General features: G+C 38.0%; 1 protein-coding gene across 1 annotated transcript in view; it reads left to right on the top strand.

Annotated features, from left to right (window-relative positions):
- Positions 1–27,951, top strand: part of TRPC3 (transient receptor potential cation channel subfamily C member 3) — a 612,367-nt gene that overhangs the window by 350,995 nt on the left and 233,421 nt on the right. The window contains exons 5-6 of the mRNA XM_053703612.1: positions 9,902–10,066; positions 20,520–20,736. Coding sequence (XP_053559587.1) covers positions 9,902–10,066; positions 20,520–20,736 — 382 coding nt within the window. The remainder of the gene's footprint in view (positions 1–9,901; positions 10,067–20,519; positions 20,737–27,951) is intronic.

Here is a 27,951-nt window from a genome sequence, read left to right as displayed (position 1 = left end):
ATAAATTCTTGAAATGTTACAAGCAAGAAATTTGATCAAACAGCAGGGATATTTGATCTGTAGTTCTGGAGATGTTTAGCCTTATAGAAAAGTTATCATGATTGTATATGTGCAAATGAGCCTAATTAGGAAATAAAATTACAATGTATTGCATGTGTAACATTGTTCTATTAAGGCACAGTTTAATACCATTTGTATATTTTATTCCAGTTTTACTCCATCTGAAAATCATCCACACTGAATTTACTTAGGAAAATTTTAATTATGTGAGACTGAAACTTGTGATGTTGAAAAGGAGCAGTTTATGTTTTTATAAACTTTGAGAGAGACTGTTTTGTAGAATCAAATAAAGGGACATGGGGCGCGATCCGATATAGATCGTAGTTTGCGGCGCAAGTGAGGGAACCCCCGCCGCCCGTAGTTTCAGCTTGCAATTCGAGCTATCCCATATACGGCGCCGTCAGATGCTAAAGTGCCGTAAGTCTGATAAACCAGCGATGTCCAGAAATCTGCGTAAGTACAAATTTCTAGAGTCGCCAGTAATTTATGGCACTTTAGAAACTGCCGGCGCCTACAAAACCTGACTAAGTTATAAGATCAACCGTACTGTCTAACACGCCTCCCAAACATAGCCCAACACGTCTAACCCTCTATCCGCTATCCCCCCTCACTATCCTAACAATAAAAAATGTATTAACCCCTAAACCGCCGCTCCCGGACCCTGCCGCCACCTAATAAAGTTATTAACCCCTAAACCGCCGCTCCCGGACCCCGCCGCCACCTACATTAACTACCCCCTAATGTGAGCTTCTACCCCATCGCCACCTACATTACCTACCCCCTAATGTGAGCTCCTACCCCGCGGCCAGCTACATTAACTACCCCCTAATGTGAGCCCCTTACACCGCCGCCAGCTATATTAAAATTATGAACCCCTAATTTAATCCCCCTACCCTGCCGCCAGCTATATTAAAATTATTAACCCCTAATTTAATCCCCCTACCCCGCCACCAGCTATATTAAATTAATTAACCCCTAATCTAATCCCCCTATACCACCGCCAGCTATATTAAATACATTAACCCCTAATCTAATCCCCCTATACCGCCCCCAGCTATATTAAATACATTAACCCCTAATCTAATCCCCCTAAAGTAATTACCTCTATTACCAGCCCTTAAAAGGGACTTTTGCGTGACATTGCCTCAAAGTAACAGCTCTATTGCCAGCCCTTAAAAGGGCTTTTTGCGGGGCATGCCCCAAAGAAATCAGCTCTTTTACCATCCCTTAAAAGGGCTTTTTGCGGGGCATTGTCACAAAAAATTTTTTTGCCTATAATCTAAATCCCCCTACACCGCCGCCACCTATAATAAATGAATGTATTACTCCCTAATCCCTAGTGTTAAGTTTTTTTAAGGGGGGTTTGGGTGGGTTTAGAATAGGGGTATGTGGGTGGTGGGTTGTAATGTTGGGGGATGGTATTGTGGTTTTTTTTTTACAGGCAAAAGAGCTGATTTCTTTGGGGCATGCCCCGCAAAAGGCCCTTTTAAGGGCTGGTAAGGTAATAGAGCTGTTAACTTTTTTAATTTAGAATAGGGTAGGGAATTTTTTTTTATTTTGGGGGGCTTTATTATTTTATTAGGGAGCTTAGAATAGGTGTAATTAGCTTAAAAAAATTGTAATCTTTTTTTATTTTTTGTAATTTAGTGTTTTTTTTTTTTGCTAATTTAGTTTAGTTTATTTAATTGTATTTTAGTTTAGATATTTGTAGTTTATTTTATTTATTGATAGTGTAGGTGTTTTTGTAACTTAGGTTAGGATTTATTTTACAGGTAAATTGGTAATTATTTTAACTAGGTAGCTATAAAATAGTTATTAACTATTTAATAGCTATTGTACCTAGTTAAAATAAATACCAAGTTACCTGTAAAATAAATATAAACCCTAAAATAGCTACAATGTAATTATTAATTACATTGTAGCTATCTTAGGGTTTATTTTATAGGTAAGAATTTAGATTTAAATAGGAATATTTTAATTAATAATATTAATATTAATTAGATTTATTTTAATAAGAATTTAGTTAGGGATGTTAGATAGGGTTATTATACTTAATATATATATATAATATAATAATGATATAATACTTAATATATATATAATATAATATAATAACGATATTAACTATATTAACCCTAATATAGTAAGGGTTAATATTGTTAATATATATAATATAATAACTATATTAACTATATTAACCCTTATATAATTAGGGTTAATATAGTTAATATAGGTGGCGGTGGTGTAGGGGTATTAGATTAGGGGTTAATCGATTTAATATAGGTGTCGGCGGTGTAGGGGGATTAGATTAGGGGTTAATCTATTTAATATAGGTGGCGGCGGTGTAGGGGGATTAGATTAGGGGGTAATCTATTTAATATAGGTGGCGGCAGTGTAGGGGGATTAGATTAGGGGGTAATACATTTATTATTGGTGGCGGTGTAGGGGGATTTAGATTATAGGCAAAAGAGCTGATTTCTTTGTGACAATGCCCCGCAAAAAGCCCTTTTAAGGGCTGGTAAAAGAGCTGATTTCTTTGGGGCATGCCCCGCAAAAAGCCCTTTTAAGGGCTGGCAATAAAGCTGTTACTTTGGGGCAATGTCACGCAAAAGGCCCTTTTAAGGGCTGGTAATAGAGGTGATTACTTTAGGGGGATTAGATTAGGGGTTAATCTATTTAATATAGCTGGCGGCGGTGTAGGGGGATTAAATTAGGGGAACAGTTTGGGTGTGTGCACTGTCCCTATAGGAAAATAGACAAAGATTTTAAAAGTTTCTTAAGAAAAGTATCTTATAAACAGCTGCTGCAAATAATAGACTCTTGTAAATATGTAAAGAAGTGGCGGTGTTCCCCCAACACCCCCCACAATTCAAAACTCAAGGGAAGCAATCACAGTCATCTGTAGATCAAATGTGCATTTGAAAAAATGACTCACCACTCTCTGGCTCCTTGGCAAGGTGTTTCCTTAGTTTCAGATGCTGTGTCCAATGTGCTGGGGACATCAACCCTATTTTGTCACCTCCGACTACTTGTTGTTCAGGTATCCATTTCCTCTATCTGGACAAGTAATGCTTTCTCTCCTTTGTAGTGCCTTCGGTTCCACAAAAGTCCCTTGGAAAGAAACAGTCTATTGCTGCATGCTAGTGGCTAACCTCTCGCAGTGAAAATCCTTTACCTGTGCTCACTGTATGGCCTGTTTGTGAATAGACTTTAAAAAATGTGTGACAGGAGCACCAGGTATAGTGATAAAATAATAAACTTTATTGAAATACAAAGGGTATCATAAACCCCGGGTAAGAACACACACAAAAAAATATATAAACCATCAAATGCACATTTGATCTACAGATGACTGTGATTGCTTCCCTTGAGTTTTGAATTGTGGGGGGTGTTGGGGGAACACCGCCACTTCTTTACATATTTACAACAGTCTATTTTTTGCAGCAGCTGTTTATAAGATACTTTTCTTAAGAAACTTTTAAAATCTTTGTCTATTTTCCTATATGGACAGTGCACACACCCAAACTGTTCCCCTATTTGTATGGTATTAGTAAGCATTTTTGCTAAGGGCTTTGGCCAAGCTCAGGGTGTATGCACAGATTTTTGAGCTAACCTCCGCAGTTAAAAGTATGCAGGGTGAGAGCAACACAATTAAGACACCAGTTTTGTTTTCTCTACGGACAGCCAAGGAGAGAGAAGCAGCAGCTTGGGACTGCAATCAAATTTTCTCCCTTAACAAAACTAACTACAGCTTGATAGCTCTGTTTGAAGAGGTAGAAAACCTCCTATTGAAGGAAGATCAATTAAAATGGGATGTTAATACACTGAATAAGTATCTGGAATTAGGCCTCATACCGAGAAGTTTTAGATTAAACAAATTTCCAACCTTTGTTACGGATGATAAATCCTTTATTGAACAGTGGAACAATCATCTCACACAGTGTTCACTCAAGTTGATGAAATTAATCTGTGAATACAAGTTGAAAGCAATTGATGACCTAGCTGTAAAAATAAAGGAACTACAGGACGAACTAAATAAAAGGAGTGAGGAACCCAGCTTTTTAAAATTTGATGCCACCCTACAGAAGGTGTTGGCAGAAGCAAAAGCACTACTACTGGAGACCAAACGCACAAAATACTTAAGAGATTTACAAGATTACAATTTAAACAGAGTCTACATCTGGAATAGGAGAGATCGTTTTGCCCTAAGGAAGGAACAGAACAAACTAGTCCCCTATTACAACAGAAGAAGGGGTAGAAACAGATCCAGAGGCAACAGGGGTAGACGTGTGAATTTCCAGCAGAGCGAAGGAGAATCTTGGGACGAAGGTTCGTCCTCAGGAGGAGAGAAATTGGGGGCCCAGGAAACTACAGTGAGACCAAAGGAGGGACCAAACAGATTACCCCCAATTTTGAAAAACAGAGATTCTGATTCACTACCCTCCACTTCACACTATAGAGAGGAGCCCTCCCAGGCAGGAGGGGCACAAAGGTACATAGGAGAATCTGAAAAATCCCAACTGGAACAGGTTTTTCATGTACCCCCAAAAGCACTAGAAGGGGGGGAAGAGGAAACCCAGAGCAACAGCAACAACCAAGAGAACAGAGACGATACCCCCAAAGGAGAGGCCAGAGGAGGGGAAACTACAGGGACTGAATGTCTTGAACTTATCAAGTTATGTTCTAATTAAATCTGAACTTGAGGTGCTCAGTTTAGGTCTCACGTTTGTTCCGTCTGCAGATTTCAATCTGTTCAGGACTCTGTTGGACGTTAATAATATGATTCGCAATCTAACGTTAAGAAAATTTTTCAAGACCCAGGATCAAAGTATAACTAATGAGAGTTCAAGTTCTATTGATAGCTTAAAATTGGAGCATAACTCCACTACTGATTTAAATTTTCAAGAATTGTGCGATGTGAGAGTTCTGGAATCTCTCCAAGGAGAGGAGGAATTGTTAGAGGGAAGGAGTGTAACAACTCCATCATTAAAGAACAACTCTTTGTTCTATCCCATCCAAAGTAGGGGTCCTCTATTGGAGAAGTTCCAGAAATGGGTTGAGAGTGATCTGATCAAACTCCAATACGTCACACAGAGGGGTCAAAACTCAAATGTCACACGTAAACAAAAAGCAGCCCTAGAAAGTCTAAGAAATAACAAAAATCTTGTAATTAGATCTGCGGACAAGGGCGGAGCTATAGTGGTCCTTAATAGGGAGGACTTCATTAAAGAGGCCCTTAGGCAATTGAGTATAGAACAAGATTATGAAGTGCTGTTACAAGATCCTACACGTCAATTTCAGCGACAATTGGTCTCCCTTGTGGACGATGGGGTAGAGATGGGTTATATTGACCAGGAAACAAAAGATTATCTTCTGGTACAAAATCCAGCCATTCCTGTGTTCAACCATCTACCCAAGATTCACAAGTCCACAGAAAATGTCCAAGGGAGACCAATTGTAAGTGGAATAGGTTCTCTTTTGGAGCACCTGTCGGAATGGCTGGATGGCATTCTGCAACCTATGGTAAGCACCCTTTGGAGTTACCTGTCAGATACAAAGCATGTACTGAACTTACTTTCTGAAATAACGTGGCAGAGTAACTTCAAATGGCTAACAGTGGATGTAAGATCCCTGTATTCTACCATACCCCATGAGAGGGGCTTCGAGGCTCTTAGATTTTTTCTCTCCAGAAAATATGCAAATGACCAGGATTTCATAGACTACATACTGAGGGTGACCAGATTTCTCCTGACCCACAACTATTTCCTGTTTGAGGGGGAGTTCTTTCTCCAGAGGCGTGGGACGGCGATGGGGGCCAAATTTGCCACCTCCTATGCCAACCTCTTCATGGGGTGGTGGGAGCTCTCCCACGTCTTTGGAGAGCGGAACTCCTTCAGACAGGGGATAGTGTGGTACAGGCGTTTCATTGATGACCTCCTTTTTATTTGGGAGGGTTCCCTATATGATCTAGAGAAATTCGTGGAGGGATTGAACCACAATACTGTAGGCATCAGTTTTACCTCTGAGATAAAAGAACACAGAGTCAATTTTTTGGATATTACGTTGAAGGGAACAGTAGGTCATAAGATCACCACAGAGACCTATCGTAAACCAATTACAGGTAACTCTTTACTGCATGCCTCAAGTTGTCACCCGAAGAGGGTGTTCAAGGGTGTAGCAAGAGGGCAGTTCATCCGCTTAAAAAGGAATTGTACCAGTTATAGCACATATGAGAAACAAGCAGATGAACTGTCAGACAGACTTTTGGAGAGAGAATATCCAAGGTCAATCATTACCAAAGAGAGGAATTCTGTCACGAAGGTCAGCAGAGTTGATCTTCTGAAACAGAACAAAAAAGGGACTAAAGAGAAAGTTGACAAGAAAATCACATTCTCTACAGAGTACTCTCAGCAGTATACCCAGATATGCCAGATTATTAGGAACAATTACCAGCTATTGTTAGCTGATGATGCTCTTAAAGAAACAGTAACTGAAGGTATCAGATGCACTTACAAAAGAAATAGAACGATAGGCAATATGATTGCACCTACGAGACTAAGGAAAGAACAGACAGATGGGTCTTCATGGTTAAGACTTAATGGTACCTTTAGGTGCAATCATCTTTCCTGCAAAGCCTGTGAAAGAGTAACCATAGGGGATACTTTTAGTTCCCTGGTCACAGGAGAAAACTTTCAAAAGAAATTGTGCCTGAATTGCAGGTCAACCTTTGTAGTGTATCTGATCTCATGTACCCACTGTGCCCTCCAATATGTAGGCCTTACGATGAGGGAGGCTAGGGTCAGGATCAAAGAACACTTGGCGGACATAAAAGCTGGTGTTCTAACAACGCCATTAATTAACCATTTTTCAATCATCCACAATAAAGATAATACATTTTTCTCTTGGACCATTATAGAGAGAGTACCAATTCAGACCAGAGGGGGGGATAGGACCAGAAAATTGGGTGAAAGAGAGGCCTTCTGGATGTTTCGTTTAAAAACGAGGATTCCATATGGCCTCAATTCGGAATTCGATCTTATAAACTTTTGGTAATTCACTTTAATTTTTCAAAACTACATTCCATATAAAAACATAGTTAGAGCTCAGGACTAGTCTAGTTAAAGGGACAGTAAGCAGACATATAGATGCGGTGACATTATTGGCTAATAGGCCATGGGAGACAAATCCCCTGCTAAGACCCCGACACTTGTGACTACATTAGTACCCAACTAGTTAATAAGACAATGGGGATTTTTTATTTAATGCAATTCATCCTGTGTTGGCACGATTTGGAGTGAAAGTGTTTATGGTCCCTTGGTTGCGGTTTGCAACTGGAAGCTCTTTGCTAGTTTATCAGGTTGTTCCTGTGTGTTTTCAAACCAATACATATGAGGTGGCATATACCAGATCTATTCAGTGCATATTCTCCCCACACGTCACTTTGTTTACAAACACTTGACGTAATATATGGGAGGGAGCTGCAAGCTTAGCGGTCCAATCAGATTGAGTGTAAAATTTCTCCAGAGCTGAGCGCTGTGAGACTTGCATGCTGACAGGCTATTACAAACGATATTCGTCCAATAGGAACACTTTGAACAGTGACCTATGCCGACCAAATGCAAGCCTCACAGCGCAATAAAGTTACTTTTTGCAGAGTTATAAGGTAAGCCCTACCTGCTAAGAAGCAGGAAATTTTCACTATAAGAGCGCATATCGCAAATGTCATTATAATTATATTTAGTGATTAGGGTTTATCCTGGGGACACGGCACCCAATGTTATAATAGTGTAATTTGCCGAAGTCAATTTAAACATATACACATGCTATCTAACAATTATGAGCTAATTAAGTAATCTATAGAGTTTATGTGTGAAATATTTAAGTTTGAATATTGAGAAGCAAAACAGATTGTTTACTTTATAAGCTGAAATTGTGAACCGTAGATACACTGGTGTAACTAAATGAGTGTCTAATTGAATGAAGCTGGAAGAAAAAGGGTGTGAGTCCCTAAACCAATAGAAACACAGATGAGGGTTTTTAAAGTTGTGAACTGTTAAGCAGTTTTAATTAGGCTAGGAGTAAGGCAGTAGCCGAAACCGGTCAGCCTTTTTTTCATCTGTTTGATGGTTTATATTTTTTTTTTTGTGTGTGTTCTTACCCGGGGTTTATGATACCCTTTGTATTTCAATAAAGTTTATTATTTTATCACTATACCTGGTGCTCCTGTCACACAAATTTTTTGAGGATTAAGGGTTAATGTAATTAATACAGCTGGCGGCGGTGTAGGGGGATTAAATTAGGGGTTAATGTATTTAATATAGCTGGCGGCAGCGTAGGGGGATTAAATTTGGGGTTAATGTAATTAATACAGCTGGCGGCAGTGTAGGGGGATTAAATTAGGGGTTAATGTATTTAATATAGCTGGCGACAGGGTAAGGGGATTAAATTAGGGGTTAATGTATATAATATAGCTGACGGCGGTGTAGGGGGATTTAATTAGGGGTTAATAATTTTAATATAGCTGGCGGCTGGGTAGGAGCTCACATTAGGGGTAGGTAATATAGATGGCGGCGGTGTAAGGGGCTCACATTAGGGGGTTTGTAATGTAGCTGGCGACGGTGTAGGGGGATCACATTAGGGGGTTATACTTTTAATGTAGGTGGCGGCGGGGTCCGGGAGCGGCGGTTTAGGGGTTAAATACTTTATTAGGGATTGCGGCGGGCGATCGCGGTTGACAGGTAGATAGACATTGCACATGCGTTAGGTTTTATTTGGCAGGTAGTTTAGGGAGTTACGGGGCTCCAATAGACAGCGTAAGGCTTACTACGGCTGCATTTTGTGGTGAGGTGAAAATGGAGTAAAATGTCTCCATTTTCGCCACGTAAGTCCTTATGCTGTATATTGGATACCAAACTGCGCGGGTTTGGTATACCTGCCTATGGCCCAAAAAACTACGGGGGTGAAGGCAGAAATATATGAGCGTAACTTCTAGGTTACGCCGTATATAGGATACCAAACCCGCACAAATTTTGGCGTCGCCGGCTTCTGCGGGCGACGCTGTATATCGGATCGAGGTTTTTTCCTATTTCATTGAGAAGAAAGAAAGGGAGAGAGAGAGAGAGAGAGAGAGAGAGAGAGAGAGAGAGAGAGAGAGAGAGAGAGAGAGAGAGAGAGAGAGAGAGAGAGAGAGAGAGAGAGAAAGAAACAAAGAAAGAGAGAAAGAAAGAGATTGAGAGAGAAAGAAATAATGAGAGCGAGCGAGAGGCGAGAGAGAAAGAAAGAAATAAAGATAGAGAGAGAGAGAGAGAGAAGGAGAGAGAAATAGATTGAGAGAAAAAGAAAGAAAGAAAGAGAGAGAGAGAGAGAGAGAGAGAGAGAGAAAGAAAGAGAGAAAAAAGAGATAGAGAGAGAGAAAGAAAGAGAGAAAGAGAGAAAGAAAGAAAGAGAGAGAGAAAAAGAGAGAGAGAGAGAAAGAGAGAAAGAAAGAGAGAGAGAAAGAAATAAAGAAAGATAGAGAGAGAAAGAAAGAAAGAAAGAAAGAAAGAAAGAAAGAAAGAAAGAAAGAAAGAAAGAAAGAAAGAAAGAAAGAAAGAAAGAAAGAAAGAAAGAAAAAAAGTCACGATGCTGAATAACTAAACTTTTTGTGTAGGAGCTGTTCCTTTCAGCTAATGAGAATAGAATAGAACCCAGATACACACAATAAGGCACATCCTGTTAGGTTTACCTTAAATTTAAACAACGTTTAACTAAAAAATAAAATGTTATTTTAAACAAATGCAATTTATGAAACAATATCAATTAGAGAACTAATTTATTTGTTTAATTTCTTATTTTTTTGCAGTTTGTCGCACATCCCAATTGCCAGCAACAGTTACTAACAATCTGGTATGAAAATCTCTCAGGATTAAGAGAACAGCCTATTGCCATCAAGTGTTTGGTTGTACTGGTCGTTGCCTTGGGACTCCCATTTCTTGCCGTTGGTTACTGGATTGCACCATGTAGTCGGGTACTGAACTCATTATACTATAATGCTTGCTTTAAAGGGACAAGAAAGCCAAAGCTAAACGTTTATGGTTCACATAGAACATGTCATTTTAAAAGACTTTTTAAATGACTTCTCTTATCAAATGTGCTTTGTTCTCTTGCTATCGTTTCTTAAAAGGAATATCTAAGTATACTAAGAAGGTGTATTACATTACTGGGAGCTAGCTGGGGATTTGCAGCTTTTGTTATTGGCTCACCAGATGAATTCAGCATATATTTATATATTAGTGCAATTTATTTTTTGCGCTTGAAAGGGAGCAGTTTATACAACCCCAATTTCGAAAAAGTTGGGATAGTATGAAAAATTCAAAAACCAAACCAAAAGAGTCATTTGAAAATTCTATTCACCCTGTATTATATTGAAAACACATTATTAACACATTATTAGATGTTTTACTTTGTAAATTAAATATATTTTTGAAAATATACACTGATTTCAAATTTGATGACTGCAACACAATCCAAAAAAGTTGGGACCGTTTACCACTGTGAAACATCACCTTTTCTTTTAATAACCCTTATTAAAGGGACATAAAATAGGTTGAGATCTGTGCATATCCTAAAAGGGCTAATTTCGTTAAAAATAGTTTGCATAAAAAAAATTGTTTAAAAATTGCTGGTATTTTAAAATAATTTTCAAAAATAAGCAAAATGAATTACATGGCTAAGCTGCCTTGAGCTGCCAACTCTACCCATCCTTATCAGTGTTTAGACACAGGCATTGTATTTTAACTGAGTTCACATCTTCTAGGCATGCTCCAGCAGATAATCCCTATGCATTTTTGTATTCTACCAAAAGCAACAATAGACATAGATACAGCCATAAAAGGAATTGTGTGGGGGGACTTAGAGCTTTACAGGCACTGCAGTATAAATTTGAAGGTAAAATAATTAAAGTACATATTATTATATTTTGTCTCTATCCCAACTTGTTTTATGTCCCTTTAAGCATTTGGGCACTGAAGACACCAGTTGGTTAAGTTTAGCAAGCAGAATTTTCCCCTATTCATCCATTATGCATGTCTTCAGCTGTTCAACTATACAGGGCCTTCGTTGCCTTATTTTGCTCTTCATAATGCGCCACACATTCTCAATCGGAGACAGGTCAGGACTGCAGGCAGGCTATGCTAGCACCCACACGCTCTCTGCTTACGCAAACATGTGCTTGTAATCCGGGTAGAATGTGTTTTGGAGTTGTCCTGCTGGAAAATGCAGAGACGTCCCTGAAAAAGACGACTTCTGGATGTCAGCATATGTTGCTCCAAAATGTATATATATATTCCTGCATTAATGGCGCCTTTACAGATGTGAATTACCCATGCCATGGGCACTGATACACCCTCATACCATGACAGACGCTGGCTTTTGGACATGACGCTGATAACAGCTTAGATGATCGTTTTCCTCTTTGGCCCGGAGAACATGATGGCTGTTTTTTCCAAAAACTATTTGAAATGTTGACTCGTCGGACCAGATGAGACAGAGCCCAGAGAAGTTGGCGGTGCATCTGGACAGTGTTGATGTATGACTTCTGCTTTGCATTATAAAGCCTTGACTTGCATCTGTGAATGCAGCGGCAAATGATTTTGACTGACAAAGGTTTACTAAAGTATTCCCAAGCCCACGTCAGGATATCCATTACAGAAAGAGGGGGTGAAGAGTGAAGATTAGATCAGACTCAGCTTGCTTCCCCAAGTCTGATATGCTCCCAATATCAGATGTGTGAAAGTGTGCAAGGTGGGGGTGGGGAGCGCTCAAAAAGAGCTGTGAGTTGGACTGTGAGTTGGACCAGTTGGTTAAGTTTAGCAAGCAGAATTTTCCCCTATTCATCCATTATGCATGTCTTCAGCTGTTCAACTATACAGGGCCTTCGTTGCCTTATTTTGCTCTTCATAATGCGCCACACATTCTCAATCGGAGACAGGTCAGGACTGCAGGCAGGCTATGCTAGCACCCACACGCTCTCTGCTTACGCAAACATGTGCTTGTAATCCGGGTAGAATGTGTTTTGGAGTTGTCCTGCTGGAAAATGCAGAGACGTCCCTGAAAAAGACGACTTCTGGATGTCAGCATATGTTGCTCCAAAATGTATATATATATTCCTGCATTAATGGCGCCTTTACAGATGTGAATTACCCATGCCATGGGCACTGATACACCCTCATACCATGACAGACGCTGGCTTTTGGACATGACGCTGATAACAGCTTAGATGATCGTTTTCCTCTTTGGCCCGGAGAACATGATGGCTGTTTTTTCCAAAAACTATTTGAAATGTTGACTCGTCGGACCAGATGAGACAGAGCCCAGAGAAGTTGGCGGTGCATCTGGACAGTGTTGATGTATGACTTCTGCTTTGCATTATAAAGCCTTGACTTGCATCTGTGAATGCAGCGGCAAATGATTTTGACTGACAAAGGTTTACTAAAGTATTCCCAAGCCCACGTCAGGATATCCATTACAGCCTCATGAGACAGTGACGTCTGAGGGATCGGAGATCATGCGCATTCAGAAGTGGTTTTTTCGCCTTGCTCTTTACACATCGAGATTTGATCGGATTCCTTGAATCTTTTAATTAAATTGTGCACCGTAGAAGGTGAAATGCCCAAAATCCTACTGATTTGTCTTTGGGGAATGTTGTTCTCAAAGTGTTCATCCTTGCTCTTGAAGGACTAGGCCTTTTTTGGAGGCTCCTTATATACTATGATTACACAATTGCCTCCCTGTTTCATATCACCTTCTTATTTCAATTTGTCACATCGGTATTAGTCTTAAATTGCCCCAGTCCCAACTTTTTTGGAACGTGTTGCAGTCATCAGATTTTAAATGAGTGTATATTTTCAAAAATACATTACATTCACAAAGTAAAACATAAAATAATCTGTTATTAATGTGTTTTCAATTTAGTACAGGGTGAATTGAATTTTCAAATGACTTAAGTTGTAAGATTCTCATGTATGAAAGCTGACTATACATTATAAAATCATTATCTCTCTACTAAATAATTCTCAGGTGATACTTTTGTCTCTGTATTGCCTGTATACTAATTAGTTGGACTGGTTGCTAATTTGTTTTGAAGTGTATATACAAATAAAATATTCTTGAGTTATCCTGCAATTTATAAAGTTTAGTTCTTCTATAGTACACCATACACATTAGAGTTTATCACCACTTAGATTGTTCAAAAATAAAAAAATATGCACACATACATATATATAAACATAGGTACATACACACACATATATATATATATATATATATATATATATATATATATAAACATATGTACACATACACACATATATATATAAACATATGTACACATACACACATATATATATAAACATATGTGCACATACACACACACACACATACACATATATATATATAAACATATGTACACATACACACATATATATATAAACATATGTGCACATACACACACACACACATACACATATATATATATAAACATATGTACACATACACACATATATATATAAACATATGTACACATACACACATATATATATAAACATATGTGCACATACACACACACACACATACACATATATATATATAAACATATGTACACATACACACATATATATATAAACATATGTACACATACACACATATATATATAAACATATGTACACATACACACATATATATATAAACATATGTGCACATACACACACACACACATACACATATATATATATAAACATATGTACACATACACACATATATATATAAACATATGTACACATACACACATATATATATAAACATATGTGCACATACACACACACACACATACACATATATATATATAAACATATGTACACATACACACATATATATATAAACATATGTACACATACACACATATATATATAAACATATGTGCACATACACACACACACACACACACATATATATATATATAAACATATGTACACATACACACATATATATATATATAAACATATGTACACATACACACATATATATATAAACATATGTGCACATACACACACACACACACACACACATACACATATATATATATAAACATATGTACACATACACACATATATATATAAACATATGTGCACATACACACACACACACACACACACATATATATATATATAAACATATGTACACATACACACATATATATATAAACATATGTGCACATACACACACACACACACACATATATATATATATAAACATATGTACACATACACACATATATATATAAACATATGTACACATACACACATATATATATAAACATATGTACACACACACACATATATATATAAACATATGTACACATACACACATATATATATAAACATATGTACACATACACACATATATATATAAACATATGTGCACATACACACATATATATATAAACATATGTGCACATACACACATACACATATATATATATATAAACATATGTACACACACACACATACACATATATATATATATAAACATATGTACACACACACACATATATATATATATATTGGGTTAGAAGACTATAGAGAGAAGAAAATGCAAAAGACATAGAAACAGATTGTGAATATACCAACGGACAAACAGTATAATAGTACATGTATCTTACCATACACCATATCAATCTATGTTCCTATTGTCTCTATAGTTGTGTGATGGAAAAAGGTATAGCAAGAACCCAATGCATACTGACCTTTTCTTTTGTTGTCTACATTAACAGCATAAATTGAGAAGTCTGCTTTATGCTATTAGTTTCTTATAGTACAACCTGTGATAAAGGTCAATAGCTGGAGGATGCACTGAGGAGTAATGTGGCCTTTATTACAACCTATCATGCCTATATGTCCCAACAGCCTTCAGTCTGGTTTAATAAGCCCGTGTTGTTGGTTTTTTTTGTGTGTTTTTATTTTTTTCTTCTATAATATTACAATTTATACATTGCATTTAAACTATATAAGTATTCACATTGTCTTTCTCACAGAGAGGTTGGAGCTCAAACTGTGCACTTTGAAGTAGCCTTTCTGTATATACAACATGAATGAAGCTTTGTGTTGCAAAAAAAAACTTGCTTAGAAAATAACAGCTAGATTTAGAGTTTGGCGTTAGAGGCTCCTAACGCTGGTTTTGGGCTACCGCTGGTATTTAGAGTCAGTCAGGAAAGGGTCTAACGCTCACTTTGCAGCCGCGACTTTTCCATACCGCAGATCCCCTTACGTCAATTGCGTATCCTATCTTTTCAATGGGATCTTTCTAACGCCGGTATTTAGAGTCGTGGCTGAAGTGAGCGTTAGAAATCTAACGACAAAACTCCAGCCGCAGAAAAAAGTCAGTAGTTAAGAGCTTTCTGGGCTAACGCCGGTTTATAAAGCTCTTAACTACTGTGCTCTAAAGTACACTAACACCCATAAACTACCTATGTACCCCTAAACCGAGGCCCCCCCACATCGCCGCCACTCTATTAAAAAATTTTAACCCCTAATCTGCCGCTCCGTACACCGCCGCCACCTATGTTATCCCTATGTACCCCTAATCTGCTGCCCCTAATACCGCCGACACCTACATAATATTTATTAACCCCTAATCTTCCGCCCCCGCTATCGCTGACACCTGCATATTTTTTTAACCCCTAATCTGACGCTCCGTACACCGCCGCAACCTACATTATACCTATGTACCCCTAATCTGCTGCCCCTAACACAGCCGACCCCTATATTATATTTATTAACCCCTAATCTGCCGCCCCCAACGTTGCCTCCACCTACCTACAATTATTAACCCCTAATCTGCCGACCGGACCACACCGCTACTATAATAAATGTATTAACCCCTAAAGCTAAGTCTAACCCTAACCCTAACACCCCCCTAACTTAAATATAATTTAAATCTAACGAAATAAATTAACTATTATTAAATAAATTATTCCTATTTAAAGCTAAATACTTACCTGTAAAATAAATCCTAATATAGCTACAATATAAATTATAATTATATTGTAGCTATTTTAGGATTAATATTTATTTTACAGGCAACTTTGTAATTATTTTAACCAGGTACAATAGCTATTAAATAGTTAATAACTATTTAATAGCTACCTAGTTAAAATAATTACAAAATTACCTGTAAAATAAATCCTAACCTAAGTTACAATTAAACCTAACACTACACTATCAATAAATAAATTAAATAAAATACCTACAATTATCTACAATTAAAGCTAACACTACACTATCAATAAATTAATTAAATACAATACCTACAAATAAATACAATTAAATAAACTAACTAAAGTACAAAAATAAAAAAATATTTACAAACATTAGAAAAATATTACAACAATTTTAAACTAATTACACCTACTCTAAGCCCCCTAATAAAATAACAAAGACCCCCAAAATAAAAAAATGCCCTACCCTATTCTAAAATTAAAATAGAAAAGCTCTTTTACCTTACCAGCCCTGAAAAGGGCCCTTTGCGGGGTATGCCCCAAAGAATTCAGTTCTTTTGCCTGTAAAAAAAACATACAATACCCCCCGAACATTACAACCCACCACCCACATACCCCTAATCTAACCCAAACCCCCTTAAATAAACCTAACAATAAGCCCCTGAAGATCTCCCTACCTTGTCTTCACCACACCGGGTCCCGATCTGTCCAGAAGAGCCTCCAAAATCTTCATCCAAGCCCAACTCCGGGTGAAGTTTGGATCCAAGCGGCGGGTAAAGAATTCCATCTTCGGGCAGAAGTCTTCATCCTATCCGGGCAGAAGAGTCGATCCGGACTGGCAAACATCTTCATCCAAGCCGCATCTTCTCTGTTTTTCCATCCGATGACGACCGGCTCCATCTTGAAGACCTCCAGCGCGGAACAGCCAATAGAACGCGCAATAGAATGCGAGCTCAATCTGATTGGCTGATTGGATCAGCCAATCGGATTGAACTTGATTCTGATTGGCTGATTCCATCAGCCAATCAGAATTTTCCTACCTTAATTCCGATTGGCTGATAGAATCCTATCAGCCAATCGGAATTCGAGGGAAGCCATCTTGGATGACGTCATTTAAAGGAACCTCCTTTCGGACTTAGGACGTCGCAAGAAGAGGATGGATCCGCGCCGGAGGTCTTCAAGATGGAGCCGGTCGTCATCGGATGGAAAAACAGAGAAGATGCGGCTTGGATGAAGATGTTTGCCGGTCCGGATCGACTCTTCTGCCCGGATAGGATGAAGACTTCTGCCCGAAGATGGAATTCTTTAGCCGCCGCTTGGATCCAGACTTCAGCCGGAGGATGGACGTCACTCTTCAGCCCCCGCTTGGGCTTGGATGAAGATTTCGGAGTCTCTTCTGGACAGATTGGGACCCGGTGTGGTGAAGACAAGGTAGGGAGATCTTCAGGGGCTTAGTGTTAGGTTTATTTAAGGGGGGTTTGGGTTAGATTAAGGGTATGTGGGTGGTGGGTTGTAATGTTGGGGGGGGGGGTATTGTATGTTTTTTTTTTACAGGCAAAAGAGCTGAATTCTTTGGGGCATGCCCCGCAAAGGGCCCTTTTAAGGGCTGGTAAGGTAAAAGAGCTTTTCTATTTTAATTTTAGAATAGGGTAGGGCATTTTTTTATTTTGGGGGTCTTTGTTATTTTATTAGGGGGCTTAGAGTAGGTGTAATTAGTTTAAAATTGTTGTAATATTTTTTCTAATGTTTGTAAATATTTTTTTATTTTTTGTAACTTAGTTCTTTTTTATTTTTTGTACTTTAGTTAGTTTATTTCATTGTATTTATTTGTAGGTATTGTATTTAATTAATTTATTGATATTGTAGTGGTAGGTTTAATTGTAGATAATTGTAGGTATTTTATTTAATTTATTTATTGATAGTGTAGTGTTAGGTTTAATTGTAATTTAGGTTAGGATTTATTTTACAGGTAATTTTGTAATTATTTTAACTAGGTAACTATTAAATAGTTATTAACTATTTAATAGCTATTGTACCTGGTTAAAATAATTACAAAGTTGCCTGTAAAATAAATATTAATCCTAAAATAGCTACAATATAATTATAATTTATATTGTAGCTATATTAGGATTTATTTTACAGGTAAGTATTTAGCTTTAAATAGGAATAATTTATTTAATAATAGTTAATTTATTTTGTTAGATTTAAATTATATTTAAGTTAGGGGGTGTTAGGGTTAGGGTTAGACTTAGCTTTAGGGGTTAAAAAATTTATTAGAGTAGCGGTGAGGTACGGTCGGCAGATGAGGGGTTAATAATTGTAGGTAGGTGGAGGCGACGTTGGGGGCGGCAGATTAGGGGTTAATAAATATAATATAGGGGTCGGCTATGTTAGGGGCAGCAGATTAGGGGTACATAGGTATAATGTAGGTTGCGGCGGTGTACGGAGCGGCAGATTAAGGGTTAATAATAATATGCAGGGGTCAGCGATAGCGGGGGCGGCAGATTAGGGGTTAATAAATATAATATAGGGGTCGGCGGTGTTAGGGGCAGCAGATTAGGGGTACATAGGGATAATGTAGGTTGCGGCGGTGTACGGAGCGGCAGATTAGGGGTTAATAATAATATGCAGGTGTCAGCGATAGCGGGGGCGGCAGATTAGGGGTTAATAAGTGTAAGGTTAGGGGTGTTTAGACTCGGGGTACATGTTAGGGTGTTAGGTGCAGACTTAGGAAGTGTTTCCCCATAGGAAACAATGGGGCTGCGTTAGGAGCTGAACGCTGCTTTTTTGCAGGTGTTAGGGTTTAGGGTGTTAGGTGCAGACTTAGGAAGTGTTTCCCCATAGGAAACAATGGGGCTGCGTTAGGAGCTGAACACTGCTTTTTTGCAGGTGTTAGGTTTTTTTTCAGCTCAAACTGTCCCATTGTTTTCTATGGGGAATCGTGCACGAGCACGTTTTTGAAGCTGGCCGCGTCCGTAAGCACCGCTGGTATCAAGAGTTGAAGTGGCGGTAAATATGCTCTACGCTCCCTTTTTTGGAGCCTAACGCAGCCCTTCTGTGAACTCTAAATACCAGCGGTATTTAAAAGGTGCGGGGGAAAAAAAGCATGCGTAGATAACGCACCCCTTTGGCCGCAGAACTCTAAATCTAGCCGTTGGTGTTTTCAAATAATTTTAATCCCAATCTTCCCATTTTGTCTTCATTTTTTTTTACATTTTTTTAATACCAAGCACTGGGATATATTTTAAAATCTTTTTTTTAGCTGTAACACAAACTTAATAACTCTCCTCTCTTACTAAAAAACACAAATTTGCAGCCCATGCAAAATGCCATTTAGAAAACCTTAAACGTTTTTTTTTCAAACCCATTCTTTAAAGGGACACTGAACCCAAATTTTTTCTTTCGTGATTGAGATAGAGCACGCAATTTTAAGCAACTTTCTAATATACTCCTATTATCAATTTTTCAATTTTTCTTCGTTCTCTTGCTATCTTTATTTTAAAAGCAGCAATGTAAATCTTAGCAGTCAGCCCATTTTAGGCTTAGCACCATGGATAGTGCTTGCTTATTGGAGGCTTACATTTACCCACCAATAAGCAAGCATAACCCAGGTTCTCACCTATAAATGGGCTGGCTCCTATCCATCACATTCCTGCTTTTTAAATAAAGATAGCAAGAGAACAAAGGAAATTTGATAATAGGAGTAAATCAGAAAGTTACTTAAAATTGCATGCTCTATCTGAATCATGAAAGAAAAAAATTGGGTTTAGTGTCCCTTTAAGAACCACTAAAAGGCTAGATTTTAGGACTTCCCCTACCTAAGCACAGTTACATAATTCCCAGCAGGCAAAATCTAGCAAGTGTTTATGGGGTTCTGTTGCTGTGATATTTAAATGGGTAGAAGCAGGACATATATTGCTAGCCTGACTAATACTGCCGCAATGTAGTGGTAAGTGGATGTGTACGGTCACCCATGTTCAGCTCTAGTATGGTTCAGATGTTTCAGTTCTGCCTGTGACAGGCTGAATCTAAATCACAAAATTTAATAATTTGTTACAAACATAGTAACTATATGAGCACAAACCCTAAGATATTACAAGGCAGATTCGTGAGCAGGCCAGAGTTCATCTAATTTAAATGTTAGAATAAGATAAAATAATGTATAAGGTAAGATTGACAGTGAGAATGCAGTGTATTTAGAGGAAAGTTAGGGAAATGGTGTAAGTCCCGACAGAGTCAAGGCTATATATATATAGTATAGGGAGGAGTAATACAATATTCAGTTCCAGATGAAGGTCAAATACTACAATTCTATAGTAAAGTAAAGCTATTAATGCATAGTTTGTCTTCGGGCACTGCAGGATGTTCTCTGGTAGACAAAAAAACATGACATTAAACCAGACATGATTTTTTTTCTTTTTTTTTCTAGCTTGGCAAAGTTCTTCGTAGTCCCTTCATGAAATTTGTTGCACATGCTGCATCATTTATAATATTTCTGTGCCTATTAGTATTCAATGCATCGGACAGGTTTGAAGGCATCAAAACGCTACCAAACATCACTGTTATTGAATACCCCAAACAAATCTTCAGAGTAAAAACTACGCGTTTCACTTGGACAGAGATGCTTATCATGATTTGGGTTGTAGGTAGGTGGATTTAATTCTTTTTTTTCTTTTCTTTTTTTAGTAAAGGGACACCTTGAGATTTTTATATACATTTTTTAGTTATGCATAATTAAACAATGTTGCTGTAATTTGTCAATATGTATTTTGCCCCCTTTTCATGTAATTTAACTCTCAGAACTTGAAAGACACCCTGCTTACTTCTCAAGGCTAACTCTGCTACATATATTTCCCTAATAACAGATAAGAAATGCTGAACAATGCACTTTAAACTAACATTATGGCAAAAAAAACACACAAAAAAGCAAAACCGAAAAAGAAGAGGAAAGAAGAGGGGGAAAAAAAAAAAACATTATGACCATGGTCAGCTTTGTTGTCTGCAGAGTGAAGCCTGGATTGGCTCTTCCAAATAAGGCAAATGGTGGGAGGAGTTTGGCTATTGAAAAACAATTACAGTAAACAAAATGTTCATTTGTTTTAAAAATTTTAAAAGACTTGGCTGATATGTTATTATATAGCAACACAACAGAACTGTAATGTAATTACAAAGTGTTTACTGTCCCTTTAAGCTTTATTGAGTAGTGTCAGGAAAGTGTGAAATTATAATTATAGAAACTGTAAAACATATCTTTACACAGCATGTTATAGCTTGAAAATAAACAATCTATGTTGGTATTTATAGTTTGCCCTTTGGCTTTACTTTAATTACCATAATCACTCAACAAGGAAAAACAATAGAACAAAAAGAACAAATTTTACCTCTGTGAACTTGTACATTAATTATATTATTATGCTTGATTATTTTTAATGTGTAACTAATAATATTAATAAAAAATACAATTCTATCTAAATATTTATATATACAGCATTATTACCGGTATAAAGAGTCTGGGAACGCAATTTTTACAACACTTTGGGCAAGATTACAAGTAGCGCGTTATGAGTTTTCCGTGCATAATATGGTATTTCCGCAAACAATTTCAATTGCACAGCTATTACAAATCTTGAAAAATCACGATTACGCAAGCGCATTCGCCTTTTACGCAACAATCTTTTCCGCGCTCGAAGAGCTGTAGTTTACAGTTTTGTGCAACATAAAAGTTTCACAAAACACTTCAAAAATACATTACAAAGTACATTTACAGTCACATTAACACTGTCTAATAAACATTATTTCAATAAATATTGCACACAAAAGTTATAAGGGCTCAAAAATAGGAGATCTCGGGTGTTAGGGAAAAAAAGCAGATGCAGGGATTTTACATTGACATAAATACACATACATGGAGAAACATGGATTTACATGTATAGACCTATGTTTAACTATGGAGATAAGGAAAACATTTCACATTACAATCTTATGCACATTAAACAATATCTCAGAGGGATTTTCCAAGAGATATTTGCATAAAGATATTGAGATATCTAGACATACTGTATATGTATATATATGCATATATCTGTCCAAAAATCATCACATATATAGAGAAATATTTATTTAAAAATAATTAGAACTTATTCCGTTTGCAAAAATTTTTTGCAATATGAAATATTCGCATTTTTATGTACACTTTTCGAGGAGAATTAAGTCAAGGGCTTTGCGCAACATATAAGCGTTTTCATGTTGTTTTTTTATCTTTTTGTCTTTGTCATTGACTTGGGGAATACGTGAACGTGCACACGATTTGGCTGTTTGGATTATGTAGCTTAACGCGTGTGCAAAATAACTTATTTTACAACTTGTAATAGCTCCGCAACCCCTAAATGTGAAAAAGCCATAACGCGCACAGTGTTTTTACAACTGATTTGCTGAATAACTTGTAATCTTGCCCTCTGTAATTAACGTAGAAACAGATATACTGGCAGAAGGTTGACCAATATCATACAAATCAGACCTTTTTGGCTCCTTTTCTGGATCACATGCTCAGAATATCAAGTAAGCTATTAATCTTCTATTGGTTTTATTACATCAAAGATTTTTATTGAAGGGATATGGGTGTCAAAACAATGCAATCTTGTTTCAGAAAGAGCTCACAATTTTTAAAAACTTTCCATTTTGTGTCTTTTGTCAAATATACCTTAATCTCATACGGCTAGATTTAGAGTTTTGTCGGTAACGACCCGCGTAGCTAATGCTGGCTTTTTTCCCCCCGCACCTTTTAAATACCGCTGGTATTTAAAGTTCACAGAAGGGCTGCGTTAGGCTCCAAAAAGAGAGCGTAGAGCATAATTTACCGCCACTGCAACTCTCAATACCAGCGGTGCTTACGGACGCGGCCAGCTTCAAAAACGTGCTCGTGCACGATTCCCCCATAGGAAACAATGGGGCTGTTTGAGCTGAAAAAAACCTAACACCTGCAAAAAAGCAGCGTTCAGCTCCTAAAGCAGCCCCATTGTTTCCTATGGGGAAACACTTCCTAAGTCTGCACCTAACACCCTAACATGTACCCCGAGTCTAAACACCCCTAACCTTACACTTATTAACCCCTAATCTGCCGCCCCCGCTATCGCTGACCCCTGCATATTTTTTTTAACCCCTAATCTGCCGCTCCGTACACTGCCGCAACCTACATTATACCTATGTACCCCTAATCTGCTGCCCCTAACACCGCCGACCCCTATATTATATATATTAACCCCTAATCTGCCCCCCACAACGTCACCGCCAGCTACCTACAATAATTAACCCCTAATCTGCCGACCGGACCTCACCGCTACTATAATAAATGTATTAACCCCTAATCAGCCTCACTCCCGCCTCAATAACCCTATAATAAGTAGTATTAACCCCTAATCTGCCCTCCCTAACATCGCTGACACCTAACTTCAAGTATTAACCCCTAATCTGCCGACCGGACCTCACCGCTACTCTAATAAATTTATTAACCCCTAAAGCTAAGTCTAACCCTAACACTAACACCCCCCTAAATTAAATATAATTTAAATCTAATGAAATAAATTAACTCTTATTAAATAAATTATTCCTATTTAAAGCTAAATACTTACCTGTAAAATAAACCCTAATATAGCTACAATATAACAAATAATTACATTGTAGCAATTTTAGGATTAATATTTATTTTACAGGCAACTTTGTAATTATTTTAACCAGGTACAATAGCTATTAAATAGTTAATAACTATTTAATAGCTACCTAGTTAAAATAATTACAAAATGACCTGTAAAATAAATCCTAACCTAAGTTACAATTAAACCTAACACTTCACTATCATTAAATTAATTAAATAAAATACCTACAATTATCTACAATTAAACCTAACACTACACTATCAATAAATTAATTACATAAAATACCTACAAATAAATACAATGAAATAAACTAACTAAAGTACAAAAAATAAAAGAAGAACTAAGTTACAAAAAATAAAAAAATAATTTACAAACATTAGAAAAAGATTACAACAATTTTAAGCTAATTACACCTATTCTAAGCCCCCTAATAAAATAACAAAGTCCCCCAAAATAAAAAAATGCCCTACCTTATTCTAAAATAAAAATTGTAAAGCTCTTTTACCTTACCAGCCCTTAAAAGGGCCTTTTGCAGGGCATACCCCAAAGAATTCAGCTCTTTTGCCTGTAAAAAAAACATACAATACCCCCCCCCAACACTAAGCCCCTGAAGATCATCCTACCTTATCTTCACCACGCCGGGTATCACCGATCGGTCCAGGCTCCGAAGTCTTCATCCAAGCCCAAGCGGGGACTGAAGAGGTCCATGATCCGGCTGAAGTCTTGGCCCAAGCGGGGGCTGAAGAGGTCCATGATCCGGCTGAAGTCTTCATCCAAGCGGGAGCTGAAGAGGTCCATGATCCGGCTGAAGTGTTCTATCAAGCGGCATCTTCAATCTTCTTTATTCTGGATCCATCTTCATCCCGCCGACGCGGAACATCCTTCTTCACCGACGACTTCCCAACGAATGACGGTTCCTTTAAGGGACGTCATCCAAGATGGCGTCCCTCGAATTCCGATTGGCTGATAGGATTCTATCAGCCAATCGGAATTAAGGTAGGAAAATTCTGATTGGCTGATGGAATCAGCCAATCAGATTCAAGTTCAATCCAATTGGCTGATCCAATCAGCCAATCAGATTGAGCTCGCATTCTATTGGCTGTTCCGATCACCCAATCAGAATTGTCCTACCTTAATTGCGATTGGCTGATAGAATCCTATCAGCCCTTAAGTTAATACTTGAAGTTAGGTGTCGGTGATGTTAGGGAGGGCAGACTAGGGGTTAATACTATTTATTATAGGGTTAGTGAGGCGGATTAGGGGTTTAGTAACTTTATTATAGTAGCGGTGAGGTCCGGTCGGCAGATTAGGGGTTAATAATTGTAGGTAAGGTAGCAGCGACGTTGGGGGCGGCAGATTAGGGGTTAATAAATATAATATAGGGGTCAGCGGTGTTAGGGGCAGCAGATTAGGGGTACATAGGGATAACGTAGGTTGCGGTGGTGTGCGGTCGGCAGATTAGGGGTTAAAAAAAATTATTAGAGTGGTGGCGATGTGGGGGGGGCCTTGGTTTAGGGGTACATAGGTAGTTTATGGGTGTTAGTGTACTTTAGAGCACAGTAGTTAAGAGCTTTATGAACCGGCGTTAGCCCAGAAAGCTCTTAACTCCTGGCTTTTCTCTGCGGCTGGAGTTTTGTCGTTAGATTTCTAACGCTCACTTCAGCCAAGACTCTAAATACCGGCGTTAGAAAGATCCCATTGAAAAGATAGGATACGCAAATGGCGTAGGGGGATCTGCGGTATGGAAAAGTCGCGGCTGCAAAGTGAATGTTAGACCCTTTCCTGACTGACTCTAAATACCAGCGGTAGGCCAAAACCAGCGTTAGGAGCTGATAACGCCAAACTCTAAATCTAGGCGATAGTTCTTTTCATCGATAGCTTACTGAGGTAGGATCAAGGACTTGAGTGTGAGCACTATGTGTATAAAGTTGTTATAATTGTTACAAACTCTGCAACCATATAGTGCACAAGACCTCAGTATGCTTGCATGAAAAGGAGATAACTTTCAACAAATATATCAAGAGAAAGTTACATTTTGATACTAGAAGTCAATTGGAAAGAACGGGGGGGGGGGGATTATGTTTAAATTCTATCTGAATAACAAAAGTTTCAAATTGACTTCCATGTCCTTTTTAACTTGTTACCTCTAGAGGAAACAAAAGTTGGAGGTATTTACCACTGACTATAGGACAATTATTTTTTTTAAGGGAACATTAAACACCTTTTGCTTTTGTGTTAAGTGTGCTTGTTCTGCTCTCCCTAGAGATGCCAAAAAGTAAATGCTGCAAATCAATAGCTGTTGTAGCCAATTTGCAGCATTTTGACAAAAAACCTCTCTAGGGAGCGTGGTGCAAGCACAGTTTTACACAACAGCAAGAGGTGTCTAAATGACCAGTAAACACAGTAGAATATTATCTATACTATAATTGCATTTGTAATGCGTCCGTCGCCAGTTGTGCACGCATCCTCAAAGGAATGTTGGCACTTGGCAGTGCGAGGCACCCAAAAGAACGTTGGCTGCTCGCATCCAGGTGGATTCCAAAAGCTGCATCCAGGTGGATTCCGAAAATAGCAGGGTGGTTTCACAACCCTGCCATTTTCAGAATCCACCGGGATGCAGCGAAGGCAAACGGAGCATTACAAAAAAAAACCCTATCCTCCCACAAGTATTAAAAAAACTCTAACCGCTGCAATAAGTATTAAAAAAAAAAACCTAACCGCCCGCAATAAGTACTAGAAAAAAAACCTAACCGCCCGCAATAAGTATAAAAAAAAAACCTAACCCCCGCAATAGGTATTAAGAAAAAAACCTAACCGCTTGCAATAAGTATTAAGAAAAAAACAACAACTACCTAATAAAATTATTAACCCCTAAACCGCCATTAACCCACATCACTAATTAACCTAATAAATCTGTTAAACCCTAAATCGCCATTAATCCACATAGCAATTAGCATAATAAATCTATTAACCCCTAAACCACCAAACCCTACAACGCAAATATCTAATCACTAACCCCCTAACCTAACACCCCCTAAATTAACCCCATTACATCAATTAAAATAATCCTAAATTACAATTAAAATAAAAAACCTAACATTACTTTAAAAATAAAGAAAACTAAATTTAAACTAATCTAAAATTACAGAAAATAAAAAAGTCTAACATTACACAAAATAAAAAAGTCTAACATTACACAAAATAATAAACCACATTATCCAAAATAAAAAAAATTAAACCTGATCATTATGAAAATAAAAAAGCCCCCCCAAATAAAAACACCCCCTAATCTAAGAATAAGATACAATTAACCCTTAAAAGGGCTTTTTGTAGGGCATTGCCCTAAAGAAATCAGCTCTTTTACATTAAAAATAAACCAAGTCCCCCCTAACAGTAAAACCCCCCAAAATAAAAAAAACTAACACTAAAAATACCTAAACTACCCATTGCCCCTAAAAGGGCATTTGTGTTGGCATTGCCCTTAAAAGGGCATTCAGCTTTTTTACTTCCCTTAAAAGGGCATTCAGCTCTTTTTCAATTACCCAAATCCCCAATCATAAAATAAAAAAAAAAAAAAAAAAAACCTTACACTAAGGCTTAAATAGGTACTCACAGTGGAGAAGGTCTTCTTCCAGGCGGGTCCATCATCTTCTATCTTCATCCACAGTGAATGCGGCACGGAGCGGAGGTATGGAGCGGTCTTCCCAGATGTGGGGCTCCTTGGCGGCGGCGAGGAGGCTCCTCTTCATGCGATCGTCCACCGCAAACTAAAGATTGAATGCAAGGTACTCCAGATTTATTGGGGTATCTTGCTTTCCTATTGGCTGAAATTTTAAAATCAGCCAATAGGATGAGAGCTAATGGCTCTCAGTAGCTCTAATCCTATTGCCTGATTTCAAAATTTCAGCCAATAGGAATGCGAGGTACCCCCACATTGATTGCGGTACCTTGCATTCAATCTTCAGTCTATGACGGACATCGAATGAAGTGGAGCCTCTGAGGAACATCTCCGCCACCGCCACCGATGATCGTCGCCGAGGACCACCGCCATTGAGGACCGCCGCTGGGGTACCAGGCATCGGGAACACAGCTCTGCACCTCTGCTCCGCGCTGCCTTCACTCCGGATGAAGATAGAAGATGATGAATCCATCTGGAAGAAGACCTTCTCCTCCGGACTTCAGGAACCGTGAGTACCTATTTGGGGCTTA

This window comes from Bombina bombina, chromosome 2 (genome assembly GCF_027579735.1).
Source record: "Bombina bombina isolate aBomBom1 chromosome 2, aBomBom1.pri, whole genome shotgun sequence".
NCBI classification, from domain to species: Eukaryota; Metazoa; Chordata; class Amphibia; order Anura; family Bombinatoridae; genus Bombina; species Bombina bombina.
The sequence above is the reverse complement of the archived record's forward strand: the minus strand, read 5'-3'. Positions and strand labels throughout refer to the sequence as shown.